The sequence below is a fragment of the Aedes aegypti genome, chromosome 2 (genome assembly GCF_002204515.2).
Source record: "Aedes aegypti strain LVP_AGWG chromosome 2, AaegL5.0 Primary Assembly, whole genome shotgun sequence".
In the NCBI taxonomy this organism is placed as follows: Eukaryota; Metazoa; Arthropoda; class Insecta; order Diptera; family Culicidae; genus Aedes; species Aedes aegypti.
In genome coordinates, this window is record NC_035108.1 from 123,614,041 (window position 1) to 123,634,202 (window position 20,162).

The 20,162-nt window shown below is 36.1% G+C and overlaps 1 protein-coding gene across 7 annotated transcripts in view; it reads left to right on the forward strand.

Moving 5' to 3' along the window:
• The window catches only part of LOC5575117 (peroxidasin), a 519,729-nt gene that overhangs the window by 322,467 nt on the left and 177,100 nt on the right, over window positions 1-20,162 (forward strand). For all 7 annotated transcript variants that reach the window (XM_021842192.1, XM_021842199.1, XM_021842193.1 and 4 more), the window contains 2 exons: window positions 1,575-1,958; window positions 2,495-2,680. In XM_021842192.1, the coding sequence (XP_021697884.1) occupies window positions 1,575-1,958; window positions 2,495-2,680 (570 nt within the window). The remainder of the gene's footprint in view (window positions 1-1,574; window positions 1,959-2,494; window positions 2,681-20,162) is intronic.

Sequence of the window (20,162 nt, forward strand, 5' to 3'; positions counted from 1 at the left end):
ATGTTTAAGGCTCTAACGCAAAAAAAATCTGTTCACAGCATAGCTCAAATGAACAACACATCTTTAAAAGAGAACATTTGTGGCAAATCTTTTCAAGGGTTTAATATAAATTCTAATGTTGGAAGTGTACATCAAAAACACCGTCTATTATCGAGAGAAGGGAAAATTTGTGATTGAAATAATATTTTTTCCAGCATATCTCGGAAGGAGATCACGCGTTTGCCCCAAAAAAGTATATGGCAGATTCTAAAGTAATTATCGTTCTAACAACACATCTGGCAAGAATTGATAAAACAACAAAATATAAAAATGGTAAACATTTGGCTTTTCTAAATAATAAAATTTAATACAGTTTAAAAATGAAGAACAGCCAATTTTTAAAAGAAGGCAAAATTTATAATCAAACCAATAGAAGAATGGACGCCAAAAAATATTGCGGAATAATAAAACCAAAAGACATAAAAACAGTGCGTTCAGAATCATCAATATGATTTTGCTACTTTTTCCCGAATGTAATTTCCCCGAATGACTGGTTTACTCGAAAAGTGGTGACGAGAAAGAACGATATACACATATTGGCAAAAATGCTGAGGACGGTAAAACTCGAAAGAACCGCCAATTAAATAAAGAAGGGTGCATATTAGATGGTCAGTTTGTTCACCACCCTGAAATACATAAAGTTCATACAATTATGAGTGATAAAAACTTTTCGGGGAAGTGGACTTGTCAGGGAAACGGGATATTCGGGAAACTGACAACTGGGAACTAGAGTTCAGGGAAACGACATTCGGGGAAAAGTAGCACAACCCATCGAAGTAACTGCAGTAATCGATTTTTCTTTTCGCTGATAATTAATAAGAACAAAGTTGTCGATTGCTGCCCTTTTGTCAGTTGGAAACGAAAAAATACTTAAAAAATATAGCTAAAAAGAACAACCTAGGCATTGACGAAGGAGGAATTTATTTAAATTTTACATCAACAATGTTCATACCTATAATTATTATTACATCATATTTAGAAAAAATAGAACAATTAAAAGAAGGGTCAATTTGTGCTAAATATATAATAAATCTTCAGTGCAAAAATGTGTTCCAATAGCGAAACTCAAAAGAAGAATTAATATTAATATAATAAACAATTAAATACTATTGGCAATAACTTTCCTAATATGCATAAATTTATTCAATAGCGAATGATTGTTGAATAAAGTGTCATTTTGTATCAATTGACTCCAAAACAAGCCTGATGTCATCAGAAAGATTCAATAGAAACGTAAAAACGAAAAATTGAGAAATTCTTGGTTTCAAACTCATTATACCAAACGACTATTATGCCAAACGACCATTATGCCAAACGACTTTATGCCAAATGACCATTATGCCAAACGACTTTATGCCAAACGGCTTTATGCCAAACGACTTTATGCCAAATGACCTACCACCTAAGAGTACAACGCCCTAGTTTCGTTTCGTATCGTCCAAAAAGACATAGCGTATACCCTTAGTGTAGGTACTTCCGAGCATTGCAATATCTCTCTATATTCTTCCTGTGCTCTGCTCTTTTTTCCCCCACAGCCAAACCGGAGATTGTGACCGAACCGAGGGACATCGAGATAAGCTACGGCCAGACGGCCGTATTCAGCTGCAAAGCCGTCGGCGACCCTCGGCCGGAAATTGTGTGGATGCTGAATGCTAACGAGATCCATTCGGACGATACGCGGATCAACGTGCTCCCGGATGGGTCCCTGCGGATAGACGAAGTCACGGCCATCGATGCCGGCCACTACGAGTGCATGGCCAAGAACAACATGGGCGAGGTCCATTCCCGGCAGGCGCAGATGATTGTCAATAACGAGGTCATCGAAACCGAAGCGGAGGCACCGAAATTCATTCAGACTCCACCGGCCGAAGTGGACCTGCTCGAGGGCCAACCGCTGGTGCTGCACTGTGTCGTTTCGGGTGAGTTGATTTTTTTTTTGTCTATACGGGTCCATTTAGAGCGAGGGAAAATTCACAAGGCATTCGAGAATTAGCTCTTGATCGAATGAAAACACAGATGAAAACCATTTCGCTCGGCAGTAATAACATTATACACCATCCGAAAAGTTATTTAAGGAAGTATACTCTTGGTACACTATTTTGGGTCACCCATAAATGAGGCCATAACCAATTGAATTTCAATAGTAAAACGTCAACATTTAGAGGCACGATTTTTTTTAGTTTTGAATCTGTTTGCCAATCATACCCACATTGTTTTCACAACAACTGTATTGTAGAAGTGTATAAATAAAGGGAGGCTTTCAAGGTGTCATTCACATTCAAGTAACTATTCATTCAAAAAGACATGCAGAATACCTATTTCAATAAATCGCCCAACTACTTTAAATACAAACACTCCACTAGTACAATCGCAATGTTATATAAAGCTTCATCTCCACTTTGTATGGGTCTGTAATTTGGGAATAATTTTCCGTTTCTTCATTTATTTTCCCCAGGGGCTCCCACGCCAAGTATTCTGTGGAAGTTCAATAACCAGAACATTCAAAACGGCCGTATCAAACTGTTTGGAAATGGATCGCTGATTCTGCCGGTAGCTTCGCTCGATAATGGCGGAGTGTACAGCTGCTATGCCGGAAACGCAATCGGGAATGTGTCGGTCAACGCCACCGTGCACGTGAATGGTAAGTTGTACAATTTTCAATTGCGATGAGAAATGCGACTAGTTTCGTAAAGGAGTCTCAAGACCCTATTTTTCCTTGAAAGTGTATGTTGCGATTCGCTTTGATTGCAACGTTTTTAAACCTCTTAAAAACGGATTTGTTTGTCATTGCCAAACCAACAGTTTTAGCGAAAACAAGTGGGCTTTTCGCTGAGTATTATCGTTTATCTGCCTTTTTCTGGTTTCCAGCATGTACTGTACAGTCCCAATTTAATTCCACCATCAATGCTGGATTTATGCATTCCAATTTCGTGATCACCCCGGCTCACTCGTCGATGCTGTCCAGTGAACAATCGATGAAAATTTATTCTACGTGGATGGATTTTTTATCGCTGATTATTTTGAGTGTTTTTGTCTATCTTGTGGGTGAGGTGTGAAAAAAAATATTAAACGCAATAAACATTGACGAATATGAACCGGAACACGATCTTTTTACAAGGCGGAAAACGCAGGTCGAACAGTAATTGGAATAAACAATTATAGAGCTTGTTTACGCAACAAGTTGCAGAATGATGATTTCTACAGCACGAGCCGTACATTTATCCAACGAGGCTTACCGAGTTGAATAATTACGACAAGTGCTTTAAAAATCGAGTTCTGCAACGAGTTGCGTAAGTTTCGTAGAAGACCACTTGAGGGTACAAGAAATCATTTCAAATCAGAAATTAAGGCCCATGGAACAAAAGCTAATTCGAACCGCACATATTCTGTATAAAATAATTCCATGCACATTTTCCCCAGGGATTCCTGTATAGATCGCTATTATGATCCACAAGGTATTTTTTCTCAAATTATCCAAGAAATTCCCAATAGAGTTTATTCAGAAATTCTTCCAGAAAATGTTTCATTACAATACAATTCTTTGCAGAAAGTCGTAGTATGTCTCTAGGAGTATTCTGAAAAAAAAAATCTTTTTTCAGGAAAATATTTACTTACTCCCAAAAGAAGAATTAAGAATAATAATAAAAAAAATCACATAAAAATAAATACAATGAATGCACTTGTTTTTAATTATGAATCGTGGTTTACGGCTAACCAGCCGAGTGGAAGTTTAACAACCACCGAAAAGCTAAACATTACATATAATTTGCAATTGAATTAGATGGACAAATTGATGTGAAGATTTGCGAAAACGTTACACGTCTTCTCAGTGAGAATCGAACTCATGACTCCCTGATCTTAGTTAGGGCGCGTTACCCCTACGCCATGAGAGGACTCATGAACGCAGAAGTTAACCTGAATTCAATTTCAGCTCAATAATCACGTGGTCCTTTTTCGCAAAGTGCGCCTCTTTCGGAAGAATTAGATGCCCAGCCAAGTATTTATCGAGCAACGGACTCATGTTCCGTAACCGGTCGTTTGAGAACGTCGCGACCCATTGGAAGACCACACAATAGAAACCTCAGCCAGTACAGTTGCTGGCTAGTGTTGTGTGCTATTTCATTAAGGTACCGTGGGGTAAGTGGATACAGCAAAATCAATAGTTAAATTCATTGTTATGTACAGCTAACGTGAATAATGTAACTCAAACTTTTTTCTGTGGATAACAAATAAGGGACTATAATATTTCAAATCGTCACTTATTTCGAATTTTCTGATTGTTATGTATTGAGTATGAGAGACTTAAAAATTTGCACCAAATGATCCACTTGCACCACCATGGTGGGGTAAGTGGATCACCATTAAAAAAAATCTGTTCTCGAAACAAATGCAGTGTGATTATGTTTAATAAGAATGGTATTACCCTCGTTCAAGTTATTAGTGCTTGTAATGTTAGATTTTAATACTTTAAAATTAAAAAGTATCTTTATTTAATCAAAATATAATAAAAAATATGTATATATTTTTTCATACTAATTTGAACAAAAAAAAAAAACATTGTAACTTGAAAAAATTGGAGAAAATTCATCCATTTATACGCATAAGTTATACATAAGTATTGTAGAATTATTCCTAACGATGTTTTCGAAAAACACTTATGATTTAAAAATATTAGTCACATTTACTTTTTAATAACAAACTGAAATCTTTCTATTTTATTTATGAATATATGTTTATCATCTGTCTAGAGCATTTTATATGGTCAAATAAGGTACGATACTATGCTTTCGATCGGAAAATTTATATTTTTTGCTTTTTTACAACTCAGCTTAGACAAACCACGAAAAGTTTCGTGTGAATTTTGAAATTATTTTTTTTTTTATATTTTTTATACCCGAAAGGTTAAAAAAACTTTCAGATGGATTAATTCAAATTTTCTACGGTCAATTTGACAAATTCAAGCTGGGAATGGAACAAAATAAAGAAAAACAACATTTGCGGATATTAAAGCTTTTTAAAATTCTCGTAAGCAGTCTGCCAATAAATGATAATTATGCTTGATCCACTTACCCCACCCCATCAAAAAGTAGGGGTAAGTGTACCATGTCTAATATATTTGTATTTATTTATAAAAATGACATATTTTTCATTGCGATTCATTCAATTAGAACTGATATGCTCACCATGTGTCGAAAAAAATAATAGAATTCGATTTTAGACAGAGATACAATGGATTTTTGATTGATGGAAAACAATTTTCAAATTAATTACTTTTTGCAGCTAACAAGTTTGTTTGTGTTAGTGTACGTGTAGTACCAGTTTTGCAATAGTATCAGTGTGGGCGTAAGAATATAACCTGGAACGAAGCAATGGTGCGAAAACATTCAACATATTCAAGTATTTATGCTTTATATTGACAAATGATCCACTTACCCCACTGATACACTTCCCCCACTGTACCTTACCTAAAAAATAATGTGCTCTCGGGCTAGGCATTGGATATAAATAGAAAGCGTTGTGTTTGGATGGGCATCTAATTCTTCCGAAAGAGGTGCACTTTGCGAAGAAGGACCACGTGATTATTGAGCTGAAATCGAATTCAGGTTAACTTCTGCGTTCATGAGTCCTCTCATGGCGTAGGGGTAACGCGCCCTAACTAGAGATCAGGGAGTCGTGAGTTTGATTCTCACTGAGAAGACGTGTAACTTTTTCGCAAATCTTCACAATGAATGTACGTGGCAAATTCTAGAGCAATTACCCATGGGGTAAGACACTCATTAATATTGGTATTATGGTTTCTATGGTTCAATCGCCGCGAACTTGATTCTTCAAGTATTAATATCCGTTAATACGGATTAATATATATTATTTTTATGATATCATCGAGATAGCCACGATTTTCCTAAAGACATCTGTCAGAAGTATCTTGGATTTTAGTCAATGTAAGGGGCTTATGAACAAGCGGCAGGGCATCGTGGATTGTATGTCTTGCGGATCGGCCGGTATGCAGGAGACAAATTGCATCGCAATCAAGTTGCGGAATGGCGTAGAAAGATGTGGGGCATTGATGACAATGAAGCTTCACCGAGTGTGGCAGTCTATTTCTAGCAAGACAAACAGTGTGGTCTATATTGCATTTCTCATATATTTTGCTCAATATAGAGAATGAAGGTGAGGATGTTCTAATCACTGAATTTATTAGTGGTAGTATGGGGAATAGACTGGTCCAGCTCAGTATGGAAGAAAAATAAAGTTGTATAATTCTACGGGGCACCCCCCAGAATTATTCCTTAGGGTTAGAGGAAGGCTTCCTGAAAATATCAGCTCATTTGGTCGTTCCATGAGTTGGCGCATTTGAATTGAAGTTAATATGGGATTCCCAGCTCAAGTATATAGGAAACAGTACATCATCTACTGTTTGGTTCAGGAAAACTGTTGATCGCGTTCAATTGAACCCAGAATGTCAAAAACACAACTTGATACCATAGCGAACAATATTGTAGAAGGTTGTATCATGATTAAAAGTGATAAACTTGGTGTTTTAACTATCTGAAGTAGATCTGCAATACAGCTCTGCATTTCTTCAACATAGCATGATGGTTACCACTAGGCGTATCACAGCCACCTATGACGCTGGGCGAGCTGCTGCGCAAGGCGCATGTATATATGTACGGGAGTTCTGATCTGAGCCTAACTTTTAATAACTGAAAGGGTAATGAAAATGAGCTTAAATCCAGATACAACCTTCTGCAATTATGTTCATTAGGGTATCAGCTAGTGTATTTGTCATTCTGGGCCCAATTAAACACGATCAATTAGTATACAAAACGAAACAGTAACAAAGGGTTAATCTATATAAATAAAAATGGAGTGGTGTTTGTATGTCACGAAATATCTTCAGAACGGGACACCCCATTTGCACAATTCTTTCACTGTTGTCTTCTTGAAGGGCTCCGACGTGTTCGTGTGACGAAAAAGTTTAGGGAAGTTGTGGGAAAGTTTGGTATAACGGGGGAGTACTAATATGTCATGTTGTGTGAGAGGTTCCATGACATTTTTCAACAGCCTACTTGATGGCAAGACGAAGTTTGCTGGGGCCACTAGTTTTCAATATATTTGAAACGAAAATCCCATACAAACTTCGAATTGAATGCGCCAGCTGGCGGCGCAACCAATTGAGTTGAAATTTTTTAAGACCTTTTTTCTTACCCTAAGGCACATATCTAGGGGGTGCCCCGTTGAGTTTCACAACTTTTTTGTTTAAGGGCCAGTCTAATGGGGAATATCCTGGTCTGCAGAGACTTGTCAGGTATAAATTCTGATATTACTTCAACATATATTATGGTTCAGGAACATCATTTCTTTTTTTTTTTTTATTTTGGCTAAAAGGTAATTCTGATCCATTCACTCATCATGATATCATGACCATATGGATCTGAGACGAACTGACAATAAACACAACTTGTTTTTTTTTTTCATATAAATAATCAATTTGCCTTGGCAACTCCGGCAATAGGCAATCAGAAAAACTCCATGCATACTTGATAATATTCTCAATATCAATATTAATATCATTAATAAATATTAATATTTTAATACTGGATGTAGTGTCCTGCCCCATGCAATTACCTCAGAACAAAACGAGAGGTTACTATATAAATTATTCCAAAGTTTCTTGTATTGATCCTTCGTTCTTCCTTTTCTTGTTTCTGGCGTTTCATTAAAACTGCGAAAGACACTGCTCTTTAGATTAGTATTATTATGAGCACTTTCACAGTTTTCAACTTTTTTTTGTCAATTCTCGAAAACTTTTTCGAAAAGACTCAAGTGAAAAAGTGAACAAACTTACTTTATCGATCCTACGTGTTTCGCAGACGAAATTCTACACGTTTCGCTCTAAACCAACTCGATTTTTCACATTTAGAACGTTTAATTTCCAGATTTACAAAATGACGAAAGTAAGATTTTCAACTTTCGCAACCTAACCGCCTTTCGCCGCTCCGCTGTATGGAGAGACAAAGTGACTTAACCACGAATCAAAACAAAACACTACTTGAGTCGATTTTACACTGGTACAAAAACGTCGCAAGTAACTGAATAGAACGGCTTATCATTTTGTCATAAAATGTTTGTGTGTGATAATAGGATCTCCCTAGTTTTTGAACGCGAGCTTATTGTATGCAAAATTTAAGCAAAAATGACAAAAAATGGTTCATTTTAAAACCGTTTTAGTTGACAGGTTGTGATGCTTCTGAATTAATTTTCTCAAAACACTATAACTTACGTCGATTTGAAAAGGTAATCCAGAATTGATCATTCTTTCCTTACTCATTTAGGAATTGAACTTGGAGTTTTTTGAGGAATTGTTCCAGAAAATATATTTTTTTATCCAGCTATTTACGCTAGCTTGCTATAATCTTTGATTCACCCCTTTCTGGCATGTCTTGATAACACTATAATATTTTTATAGTTTAATCCTGGGAGGGAGAAACCGATACAAAATTTCTCTACGTCACAGTGAGCCGATATTTTGCTGTCACGGACTGAGCCCAGATCTTAAACAATGGACAAACATGACAAAATTGCGTAATTCAAAGCATATTTTTACATTTCATCAAAGGTAACAAAAACTGAATGAGAATCAATTCATGTACATAACGTCACGTGAGTACCCTTTATTCTAATTGAATATAATGTATCGGAGTACGAATCTTTTTAATGTTTTTAATAAAAACTGAAAATTAAACGCATAGAAAACTGTGGCCCTTTTTTAATGTTTGTCCAGAACGATCTAAGGTTCACTTCAAATAAAAACTAGTGATTGTAACCAAGCCTGCCTTGATTGTCGTTGGCAAACCGGAGTTATCTTGCAGTTTGGAAAAACTTTGTATCAAATTTCGTGTGTAGTATCTGTGCCTCCCTCCCAGGTTTAACTCTCAAACCCCCAACGTCTGACTTTTCATAAAAAATGAACTTCAAAAAATCATAGCTTAGTCAGTTATGGACCGATTTTAGATATTTTGGTCTCAAATGAACCGCATATTCTTCAAAATTTATTATGTTCCGAAAGAAATGGGATTGGCCACTTGGTTCCGGAGTTATTCCGAATTCAAATGGGGTATATTCGTTCCGGAAGTGATGGTTCACGTAGTTTTATCAAGATTAGCGGTAAGAAAATTATTCATTGTGTACTTTCCATGAATAAAAAAATGCCAAAAGGTCGAATGACATTGGTTCTCATTGATTCTGGCCATTTCGGACACCCGGTCACTTAGCACCGGTTCCTGAATGTACCCTAAAAGGACATTTTCGGAAACTTAAAGAATAGTACCTTGCGACGGTTCAAAATTCATAATTTTTTTATCCTGATCATCATAGCTATAATGCCAATGACCAGTATGAGGTTCTAGCCACATCCGGATACCCTGGAATCGGTTCCGAAAGGGCCTCAGAGGGACTAATTTGTAATCCTTTTCGCTCATATCGGATCAAAATTCATGATTTTTTATAATGCACATCATTCCTATAATGCCATGGATCAATATAAGGTACTGATAACATGCGATTACTGCAGAAATGGTTCTGGCAAGGCTTCATATGCACCCTTTGTAGGATAGGTTATCGACTCATGGCGGTTTTACTATGGAAACCATCTTTGTAGAATAGCTTTGGATCCATATCGATAAATCAAAGAGACACTTCTGGCTAACAAATAATTTAGAAATCGTAAGAAGTATTTGTGAAAGATTGTTAAGAGAATACTGAAAAGGTAGAAAAATAATCTCAGTAGGTTTTCTTATAGAAATTCATCAACACATTTTTATGTGAACTTTGCTACGGATAACAATCCTAAAATTATTGAAAAATTTGCCTCAAATTGTTGTAATCCTGCTACAATTTGCTCCAGCATTTATATTCAAATTATATGAATAATTTCTAAACTTAACATCCCTGAGGTACAGCCGTCGCAAAGTACTATTCTTCAAGTTTCAAAAAATGTCCTCTTAGGGTACATTCAGGAACCGGTGCCAAGTGACCGGGTATCCGAAATGGCCAGAATCAATGAGAACCAATGTCATTCGACCTTTTGGCTTCTTTTTATTCATAGAAAGTACACAATGACTAATTTTCTTACCGCTAATCTTGATAAAACTACGTGAACCATCACTTCCGGAACGAATATACCCCATTTGAATCCGGAATGACTCCGAAACCAAGTGGCCAATCCTACTTCTTCCGAAACATAATAAATCTTGAAGAGTACACGGTTTGTTTGAGACCAAAAAGATCTGAAATCGGTCGATAAATGGCTAAGCTATGTTTTTTTGAAGTTCATTTTTTATGAAAAGTCAGACGTTGGGGGTTTTAGAATTAATCAAAGCAAAATTTGCGAGTTTGAAATTTTTGATTTTTGATACAAAAGCTAAGTATGCTGTTCCGCTCAAGAAAAGTTAAAATTTCTGCAGAAGAAATGGTCAAGAAATATTCTACAGTGAGATCCATTTGAAATGACATTTCTTTTAAACTGCGTGGTGCGATCAAAGAAATAGTAGTTTACGGAACAAGTTGCAGAATGATGATTTTTACAGCACGAGTCGTAAATTTATCCAACGAGGCTTGCCGAGTAGGATAATTACGAAGAGTGCTGTAAAAATCAAGTTCTGCAACTAGTTACGTACAACATTTTTTGCAATTTCGTAGAAGACCACTTGAGGGTATCAGAAATGATATCGGAATGTATTTGCCATTATTTTACAATTTCTGAAAAATTCTGAAAAAATGAACGCTAATCTGTCATGAAACGGCCTACTTTCCTGCACTGAAGCATACAGTGCGAGAATAGTCATTACCTAACTGAAACCAGTGCTGTAATGATTCATTACGCAACGCTTTCTCATTACGCAACTGTTTTGAGTTGCGTAATGAATCATAACACAACAATTTCTCAGAAATTGTAAAACAATGGTGAATGTATTCCGATATAATTTCTGATACCCTCAAGTGGTCTTCTACGAAATTGCAAAAAATGTTGTACGTAACTCGTCGCAGAACTCGATTTTTACAGCACTCGTCGTAATTATCCTACTTAGCAAGCCTCGTAGGATAAATTTACGACTCGTGCTGTAAAAATCATCATTCTGCAACTAGTTCCGTAAACTACTATTTCTTGACCATTTCTTTCAAGAAATTTCCCACGCATCGAGATAGGCGACTAGACCTAACGTTTCTCTCGTGTCGATGGCTGAAATAAAAAAAAATGGTGAAAAATTAAATAGTTTTACAAAAAACACCGCAGATGCAAAACAGATGCAGTGAAAATTATTGACATTTCAATCAACAATCTAAAAGCATGGCTTACTAAGACTAAACTATAAAGTTGTAAGGCAAGAAATGTCAAAGTCAAATCACCCCCTGCATTTTTATAACTAGCGAAAAAAGCTGGATACGTTTTTTTTGTCCAGTCCTTCAGAACTTTTTTTTCAGACGTGAAATTCTTATTTTCCACAAAAGGTTTAAAGTCACCAAATTTCATAGCAATAGGAACTAACAAACAAAAGTTGTGGCGTTTTGAAAGTGTGTTTCGGGTCATACATACTTAGAAAAAACTACCGACTTCGGTAACCTATTTACCGAAATCTCAACAGCTGAACTGTCGGTAATGTGTTCTGTAAACGAGAATTTTACCGACAGATCAGTAATTTTGACGATGAACAACACCTGTCAAAATTACTGATTAATCGGTAAAGTTTACCGATTCAATTGTATCCCAATTCACCGAAGATCTGTAAACTCCAGAACAATACTGAAACCCCGATTTAACGAATGATTGTAAATTGACGATCATCCATTGAGAATTCTGTGATTTTTGCAAATTTTACCCTAGCATTAAAAACACAGAAATTGTTCCGATGATTGAGTTTATTTTTGAAGGCATCTTGTTTTTAGATGGTCATGGCAGTGTATCCGTAAACCGTGATACATTGGAAAGCAGCTCTAGATGTAGTTGATGTATTGGTCTTAATCATGCTCCTACTGGTGAACAATATTTTACAAATGCAATTTTCACATGGCGTTGAACAGAAATAATAATCTTATCCACGATAATACTCCAGCACACCCAACAGCCACACCGGGAAACTTCCTCGCATTTCAACAGCGGAATGTTGTCCATCTTGAAGAAAGCCGTCTTCGATCTGAAACAAGCATATTATCAGAAAAGAAATAATTGAAGCCAGGCTCATTTTACCTGTCTTTAGATAAAAAAGTTTATTCAAAGGAGCATCTTTGTTTTCGGACCGATTAAAGCACTACGAAGATTTTTTGGAACAATAAAACTTTAGAGGCAACTCACAAAGCCAGTAGAAAAAACGAACATGACGGATTTGACGTTTCGTACCACTGAGTTACAGATTTCGATAATGGACGATCAGTTCACCGACATATCAGCATTTTATTTCACCGACATCGGTGATTAGGCTACTTCACCGATTTGGGGATTTTTTTATTATCGGACAATTAGGGCCGGAGGTTCTCCGATTTGCATGAAATTTTCACCAGAGGTAGAGCTCGTGGATACATGACCATAAGGCTGATACAAATATTAATTTTCTTTTATGTCCGAGACCACTTGAAAGGTACGAGGGGGGGGATAAAAATAAATAAGGAACAAAAAAATAAAAATAGAAAAAAAGTTATTTTTTCGAATTTTTATTTTGAACGATAGTTGCTCAACTTTTTTCAATCGTCCTCTGGACCTTTATTTTACCTGTGTTTTACTTCGAAAATTAAAAAATCCCAACTGATGCCAAAAAATTGATGAATCGTTTTTTTCTCCCCTGCAAAATTTTCGGATTTTTGAAGGGGGGGGGGGGTGACATAAAAGAAAATTAATATTTGTATCAGCCTAAGTGAAATTCAAAAAAAATTATAGTGGCCTATTTTCCCGGAAAACTTTAGGTGAATTTTCACGATTTTTCTATATACCTCAAACTTTGAAAATTCATATCTCCTGAACTATGCATCGTAGAACAAAAGTCTTCTAGTGAAATCGAAAGGAAATTTTCTCAGCAATCTATTAAAAATATAAAAAGACAAACTTTTCTCGGAAAATTTTTCACCATGGAGAAAATTGTCGGAAAAATAGCGATAAAACTATCGTCTGTATCATGAAAAATTTTCAAAAAATATTTTTTGTTTCATCAATTTATAATAGAGTATAAATTGATGAAACAAAAAATAATTTTTGAAAATTTTTCGTCCATAGACGCCAAAGTGGTATCTTTTACCGTTTAGGCAACAGAACTGAAAAACCGATGACCCGCACGCTTCCCATAGAAAAATGTGTTCTATTGTGGGCCTTATAACCGTGCGCTAACGGCGGCAGTAATTTACACGCATTGGCCGCATCCGGCCCGCCGTTTCATTTTGTGCGGCCCGCGAAGAGCTTCAAAATTCTTCTTATATCTGGCCCCTTCACTGCTCTAGAAACTCTAGAACTAGACATTTAAACTTTAAAACTTTAGATTCTTGAATTTTGTTTTGAGATATGTTGTTTTGTTGATTCTCTACAAGTTTTTATCCATGCAAATTCGCTTTATTTCATAAATGGTTGAAAATGTTCCATTTAAAAAAGTACCAAATTTGATACGGATTGAAAATGTTCGAATAATCTCGCCAATAACATTGTTCACTATTATATGGACAAACCTGAATTCAAGTTCGAACAAATGTTGTCGGCAAAAAAATTACGACCGAACGCTATCTTATTGAATTTCAACGTGGATTTTTAAAAACACTTGAGCATGAATTCTATACGTGAGAATGATTATAGCCAGTATTAGACAGATCCAGAGGCAGGTTTGGCAGGATTTTCACAACTCGGACAACTTTGGCAGGATTTTCACAAAGAGTAATTTTGTCACAGATTCCTTGTAGGAGTTCACGGAATGATGGCAAAATTACTATCATCGAATAATTGATATTAGTATGCAAAGCTGTCTTAAGCTATCCTTAGTGATTTTCTTAAAGAAATCAGAGTAGGATACGATAATAATAATAATAAATTTAGAGTGTTGCTTTGCGGAATATTTAAGAGAATTTTTACGGAATCATACACTGGATTATCGTAAAATTCAGGGCTTCAATCTCATGATATAATCTGCAGTTTTATAAATAAAATCAGGGTTTCAAACAATACTAGATGAGATTCTGGCAGAATCTTACGAAAATTTCTAATAGAATTCAGAGAACGATTTTTATAAAATCCTGGACAACGATCTCACAGAACTGTGCGGAATTTTTAAAGCAGGATATCACAATTCTCACAAAATTATCGAGATTAGCACATAAGCAAATATCTTTTCAAATTTCTCCAAAGAAATATTTAAAAAATATGTTTCATCACACCAAAATTTTGAAAATCGCTTCATTAAAAAAAGTTTGGCCCGCAGAACAATATTGTTTCTGAGATTTGGCCCGCGGATCAAAAAGGTTGGGCAGGCCTGCAGTAAACCATCCTTTCCTTTCCAGTCAGAAGAAGCTTTTCGTCAATCGGAGCACTCTCCTTTGGTCTGTTGGGTGTTTTGTATGTCCTTTATTCGTAACCTTTACTATTGAGACCAACAGTCTTTATTTGAAAACGATCCTAATAATATAGGTAATTGACCAATGCACGAGTTCATTATTTGACGTTTGAGCGGTGCCGTGTTATTTATGTGACCATGGTAACGAGTGAATTCGGAACCACTCAAACGTCAAATTCGTGAACTCGTGCATTGGTCCATGGACCAGTGCTGCTATCGAACATTCAGTGATAGCTGAACCGTCCTAGACGGAGTGTAGCATGAAAACGTCGAAACCGATTGTGTAAAAGCGACAATCGGAAGGAACGCGAAGAGAAGTGAATACCAATACACTTGTATCTGCGAGGCACGAGTTAATGCACTTAGCATCCATTCGCCGAATGCATTGAACTGACTGAGAGGATTCCTACTCACTGAATCATTGCGTGGTGTGGACTGCTAGTCAGTGAACGCTCATTAGCACTCAAACCCGAATGCCATTCGAACGGAATCAGAATGTAAACAATCATTCCTGGACAAACATTTCAAAAGGGCACATCGACATTGGTAAACATTGGCTTTGCAAGCCGCTGTTGAACCCAATTCAACTCGATCACGCTCACCAATACCACTATCAGGAAGAGCTAACACCAATCTTTCTGATAGTGGGGTTAGTTTGCGTGGGCGGGCTAGAGTGTCCACTTCCCGGCTATTTTGCTCGTCCCGGGATTCGGGACAAAAATCTATGCTTGTCCCGGGAAATCCCGGGATCCCGGGATTTATCGAATTTTCAATAAAACTAGCATTTCGGTTGAAATGGGAGTACAAATTTAGCAATACAATTTATTTTCAACGAAACAAACACACAATGAAACTTTTCAAAATAATATGATAATTATAGACAATCACATTTCAGATAAGTCTTTCTTATTCTGATGAATTACGGGTGTGTACGGATGATATGGATTTTTTTAAATTCTCTATAACACTTATGAATGGAATTTGCAATTTGCTTCAAACATTTGAAAAGTCTTAAAAACATTTGAATAAAAGAAACGAATTAAGATCATTGAAGGTATTGTAAGTTATGATTAAAGTTAGTTACTGAAAATTATTGACTGAAGTTTACTGCCGTAAATCGCAAGTCAGTCCCATCTGCATTTTTTTTTATTTAATATTTGTATTAAAAACGAGATTGAAAACTTCTCAGTCAATTTTCTCAATGCCTACTTTCAACATATGGTACTGACTTGCGATTAGCGGCAGTTTAGGTGTACTTTCAAATTTGTTATCTCAGCATAAGCTTATAAAAACGGCTTATGTTGATAAGAAAAGCAATAAAACTTTGCACATAGACAAATAAAAACATGTGTTTCTCACTTGGTAAATTGTTCTGTTCGTGAAAAATAATTACTCGTCTATTCTCCTTTTCATTATGCTTTTCTGCTTTATCAAATAAGGTTGATAGTGAGGAAAAATCTCATTGTTTTTTTTTTTTAATTTAGTGGTTTTCATCAAATTCTTTGTACAATTCGAGAATCCCGGGATTCCCGGGATGTCAGAAATAAAATCCCGGGAAACAGGAAATCCCGAAATTTGTCAAATCCCGGGATTTTTTGTCACTCTAGGGCGGGCTAAAAAGGGCTCAACAGCAACGTTTCTGAAAAAAGGCTCAAGACCTCTTGGGCCCTTTTCAAATGTTTGTCCTTTGTCTGAATTTTGGTATTGCATTCGACTGATCAGATGCCGTTTTTTATTTCGCTTAGTGCTCGCTGAAGAAGCAGAATGGGCACTGGAAATTGAAACGTTCGGCTTGGTTAAAAAAACGGATTTCTCGCTCCCGACCCCGCTTTTGGTCATGTATCCACGAGCTCTACCTCTGGTGAAAATTTCATGCAAATCGGAAAACCTCCGGCCCAAACCTATCCGATAATTTAAAAAAATGCCCATTTGTCAGTGAAAATATTAACCGTATTCGGTAAATCTGAATAAAATCACTGATTTTCGGTAATGTTATTTACAGTTTTCGGCAAACAAGCTGTTAATTACCGAAACTTCGGTAGGAACCGTAGGAAGGTTAAACACCATTTACTACGATTAATCTGTCAGAAAAGGAAGTTGATCGATTTTTCACTCGACCTTATCCAGGAGGACACTGGAATAACTCCGGCCATCGGTAATAAATTGGTCCACTTATGCCAAGATATGAAACTAGAAGCCTTTGGATTACATGAAGTGAAAACCGCACCAAAATTAGTTGAATTGGCCGTTCATAAGAAAACCCAACCCGGTCGGATACGGGTTTAAGAAATTCAGAAATTATACTTACTTCAAGAATACAAACTTACTTCAAAAACTCCTGAAGGAATTTCTGGAGGTGTTCTCCAAAGAACAGTAAAAACACACTCTAAAAGAATTCATGATGAAATTCTTTAAATACTTTCAGACTGAATTTTCAGGAAAATAACGGAACAAGCCTTGAAAGAATTGCTGGAAGAATATTGCGAGAGATCAAAAACCTGTTGGATAATTGTGGAATTTTTAGAGTATCTTCGTACTTGCCACACGATATACACATGCAAAAATTGATCAATGGACTAGAAAGCTCTCAGTTGATAACTGTGGAAGTGCTCATAAGAACATTAAGCTACGAAGCATGCTCAGTCCCAGTTGGGATGTAACGCCAGAAGAAGAAGACGTTGAAAAATAATTAGAATACTATACAAAAATTGGAAACATATTGAAACGATTCTTGGAAATGACTGAAGTATCTGCTTGAAAGTATCTATGAAACAATGCATAGAGTTCTAGATGTTATTACTGAAAAAAACAAAACTACATACTAAACTAACTATGGAGACCCTTTAAGAGTATATTGCAGTTCTTTTGAAAGTTTTCCATTCTGCGGTAGCCGCCAAGTTCAACCGCAACCGTCAAAGTTTTACTGCAGGCTTGAAAATCATTGTATCAATCACGAAACCAACCCAGTGAACATTTTGGTTGGTATAACTTTTGCTGTACATCATTCTATACGAATCAATTCAATCGTATAGAATGCACGAAAAGGCTATATACCTACCAAAGTGGAGGCTATATGCGTACTTGGCACGACTTTTTCGGACTTTCTTCAATCAGATATACGATGCCACAAAATTTGGAAGAAAATAAAAAAAAGTTTGCAGCGAGTCTCGAACACGGGACCTCTGGATCCGGAATCGTGCACCTTACCACTGTACCATCAAGGGTTACTTGTTTGAAGAGCGATTATTTGCCAATCTTAATACATGTTTCATGTACAGCGACACATTTTGTTGTTCTTTGAGGCAAATCGTCAGCAGATGGTTGGGTGGCAATTTTTGCTAAGTTATTGCGATTTCATACGATGCTTACTGGATTGATATATGATCTGTCAAATTATATAACATAACGTGATTCTATGCTGCACTATTTACGACATGTTTTGTTGTCAACACAGATTGTTGTTTATGAATCGTATTGGGGATTTATATACAACTTGTATTGACATTGATAACGCTTAATATGGCATCTTGTGCAATTCTGATTTTGGACGCATGAATATGTGATTTTGGATGCACATTCTTATACGATACGTGGTTCACTGGGAACTAATCAAAGTATGCTTGTAGAGTCGAAAGCTGTGTAAAACGGCAGAAAACACCAATCATTAGCGTTGTTTCTCAGGTATTATCGCAGTCAAGCAATGATGCTTTGTGAAAATCAGTAACGTCACAGCTGCAGTACGGGGATGAACCTGGGAGGGAGAAACCGATACGAAATTTATGTACGTCAAAGTGATCCGAGATTCTGCTGTCACGAACTGTCACTGTGAGCCCAGATCTAAAATAATGGACAAACATGATAAAAGCGCGTAATTGATTAAAACATGTTTATACATTTAATCAAATGTGACAAAAACTAGATTGAAAAGCTATTCATGCTTATTCAAAAGCAGCTTTTATTCTGATTGAATATAAAGTATTTGAAACGCATCATTTTACTTTTTCCAATAAAAACGAAATTTAAATGCATAGAAAACTTTGGCCCTTTTTCCATGTTTGTCCAGAACGATCGAAGGAACACAACAAATAAAAACTAGCGATTTTCATCAAGTCTGCCTTGATTGTCGTTGGCAAGCTGCTAAGACAAGACGTGACAGGTCACAGTGCAAAAACGAAACCAATTGCCTGTCAAAAAAGACCACTTCTCATTGGTCGTTTTGGCAAAGGCCTACTTTCACATCGTTGAGTTGGATTGCAACAGGGCACTTTGTTGCTAGCCCGGCCGTGTTGCTAGTTCATAGATTAGAGTTTTTATCAAAAGTTTAGAAAATTTTCATGAAATATTTTTGTTTCAAATCTTTTTATAATCGATGTTAAGTTCAAAGCATGTGCTCCTACATAAAAAATTAATAAAAAATTAATAAAAAATAAGTAATTGTAATCAAAATAATAGAAATAATGTCAATTCTCTCTAAAATATCGTCAGTTTTGAAATTTATCTTGATTTAAAAATAAATATATAGCATCCTTTATTGTACTAAATTAATGAACCGTGCAAGAAACAATCAAATTATGAGCCTTTTTATTTAAATTTGTTCACAAGATTTGTTAAAAAACGATACTGGTAACACTGGATTTAGTATCGTCAAGGTTATCGACTGAAAAACAACGGGGCAGTCTTAATTGAGCTGTCACGTCCTGTCCTAGGCAAGCTGGAGTTTTCTTGCAGTTCGAAATAACTTTGTGTTATATTTTGTGTGTAGTACCTCCCTCCCAGGGATGAACCAGCCTTGGGCTGAATTTCCCCATAATAAAGAGTCAATCAATCAATCACAGCTGCAGTAGCTTTCTGTTCAACCGTAGAATGGAAAGTTATCTCTAAAATTGCAATAACTTGGTTATTATCTGATATAATGTTTACTTGTTGCGTCCAACCAAAGCTTAAGGTTATAAGCAAAGAGGTGTAAGTGACAAAAATCTGCTTTTGAGAAAAACAAGTTTATTTTTTTCCGGCGGCCTTCTACCGTTATGTCTCAAATTCCGAACAGACTCATATTCCGAACACTAGGTTTTTGTATGGCGATGAGGTTGAAATGTTTCGCTGAAATATATCATCAAATAACCAGGAAATGGCAGTCAATTACAATTCAATATAATCATCTTCCAATCTATTTTATACCTCGGGAGTTGTGATGATTCTCTAGTTGGAGACTAGTAAAACTAGCTCAGATAAATTTATTTGCAAAATTATTCCTTTGAATACGATTTATTCGTGCTGTTCGGAATTTGAATCAAGGTGTTCGGAATATGAGACAGAATGAATACAGTGTTCGGCATTTGAGTCAAAATGTTGTTCCATACTTTTACGTAAAAACTATACTAAACAAGTTCAAATTAATATTTTTATCAACACACCCAACATTGCGAAGAAACTCAAATTTTCAAAAAAAAATCGGCTAATTTATGCCAACCATGTGCATTATAAGTCCCTATTGGCCTTAAGTGTTCGTAATATGAGTCAAAACGGTATACACATTGTGTA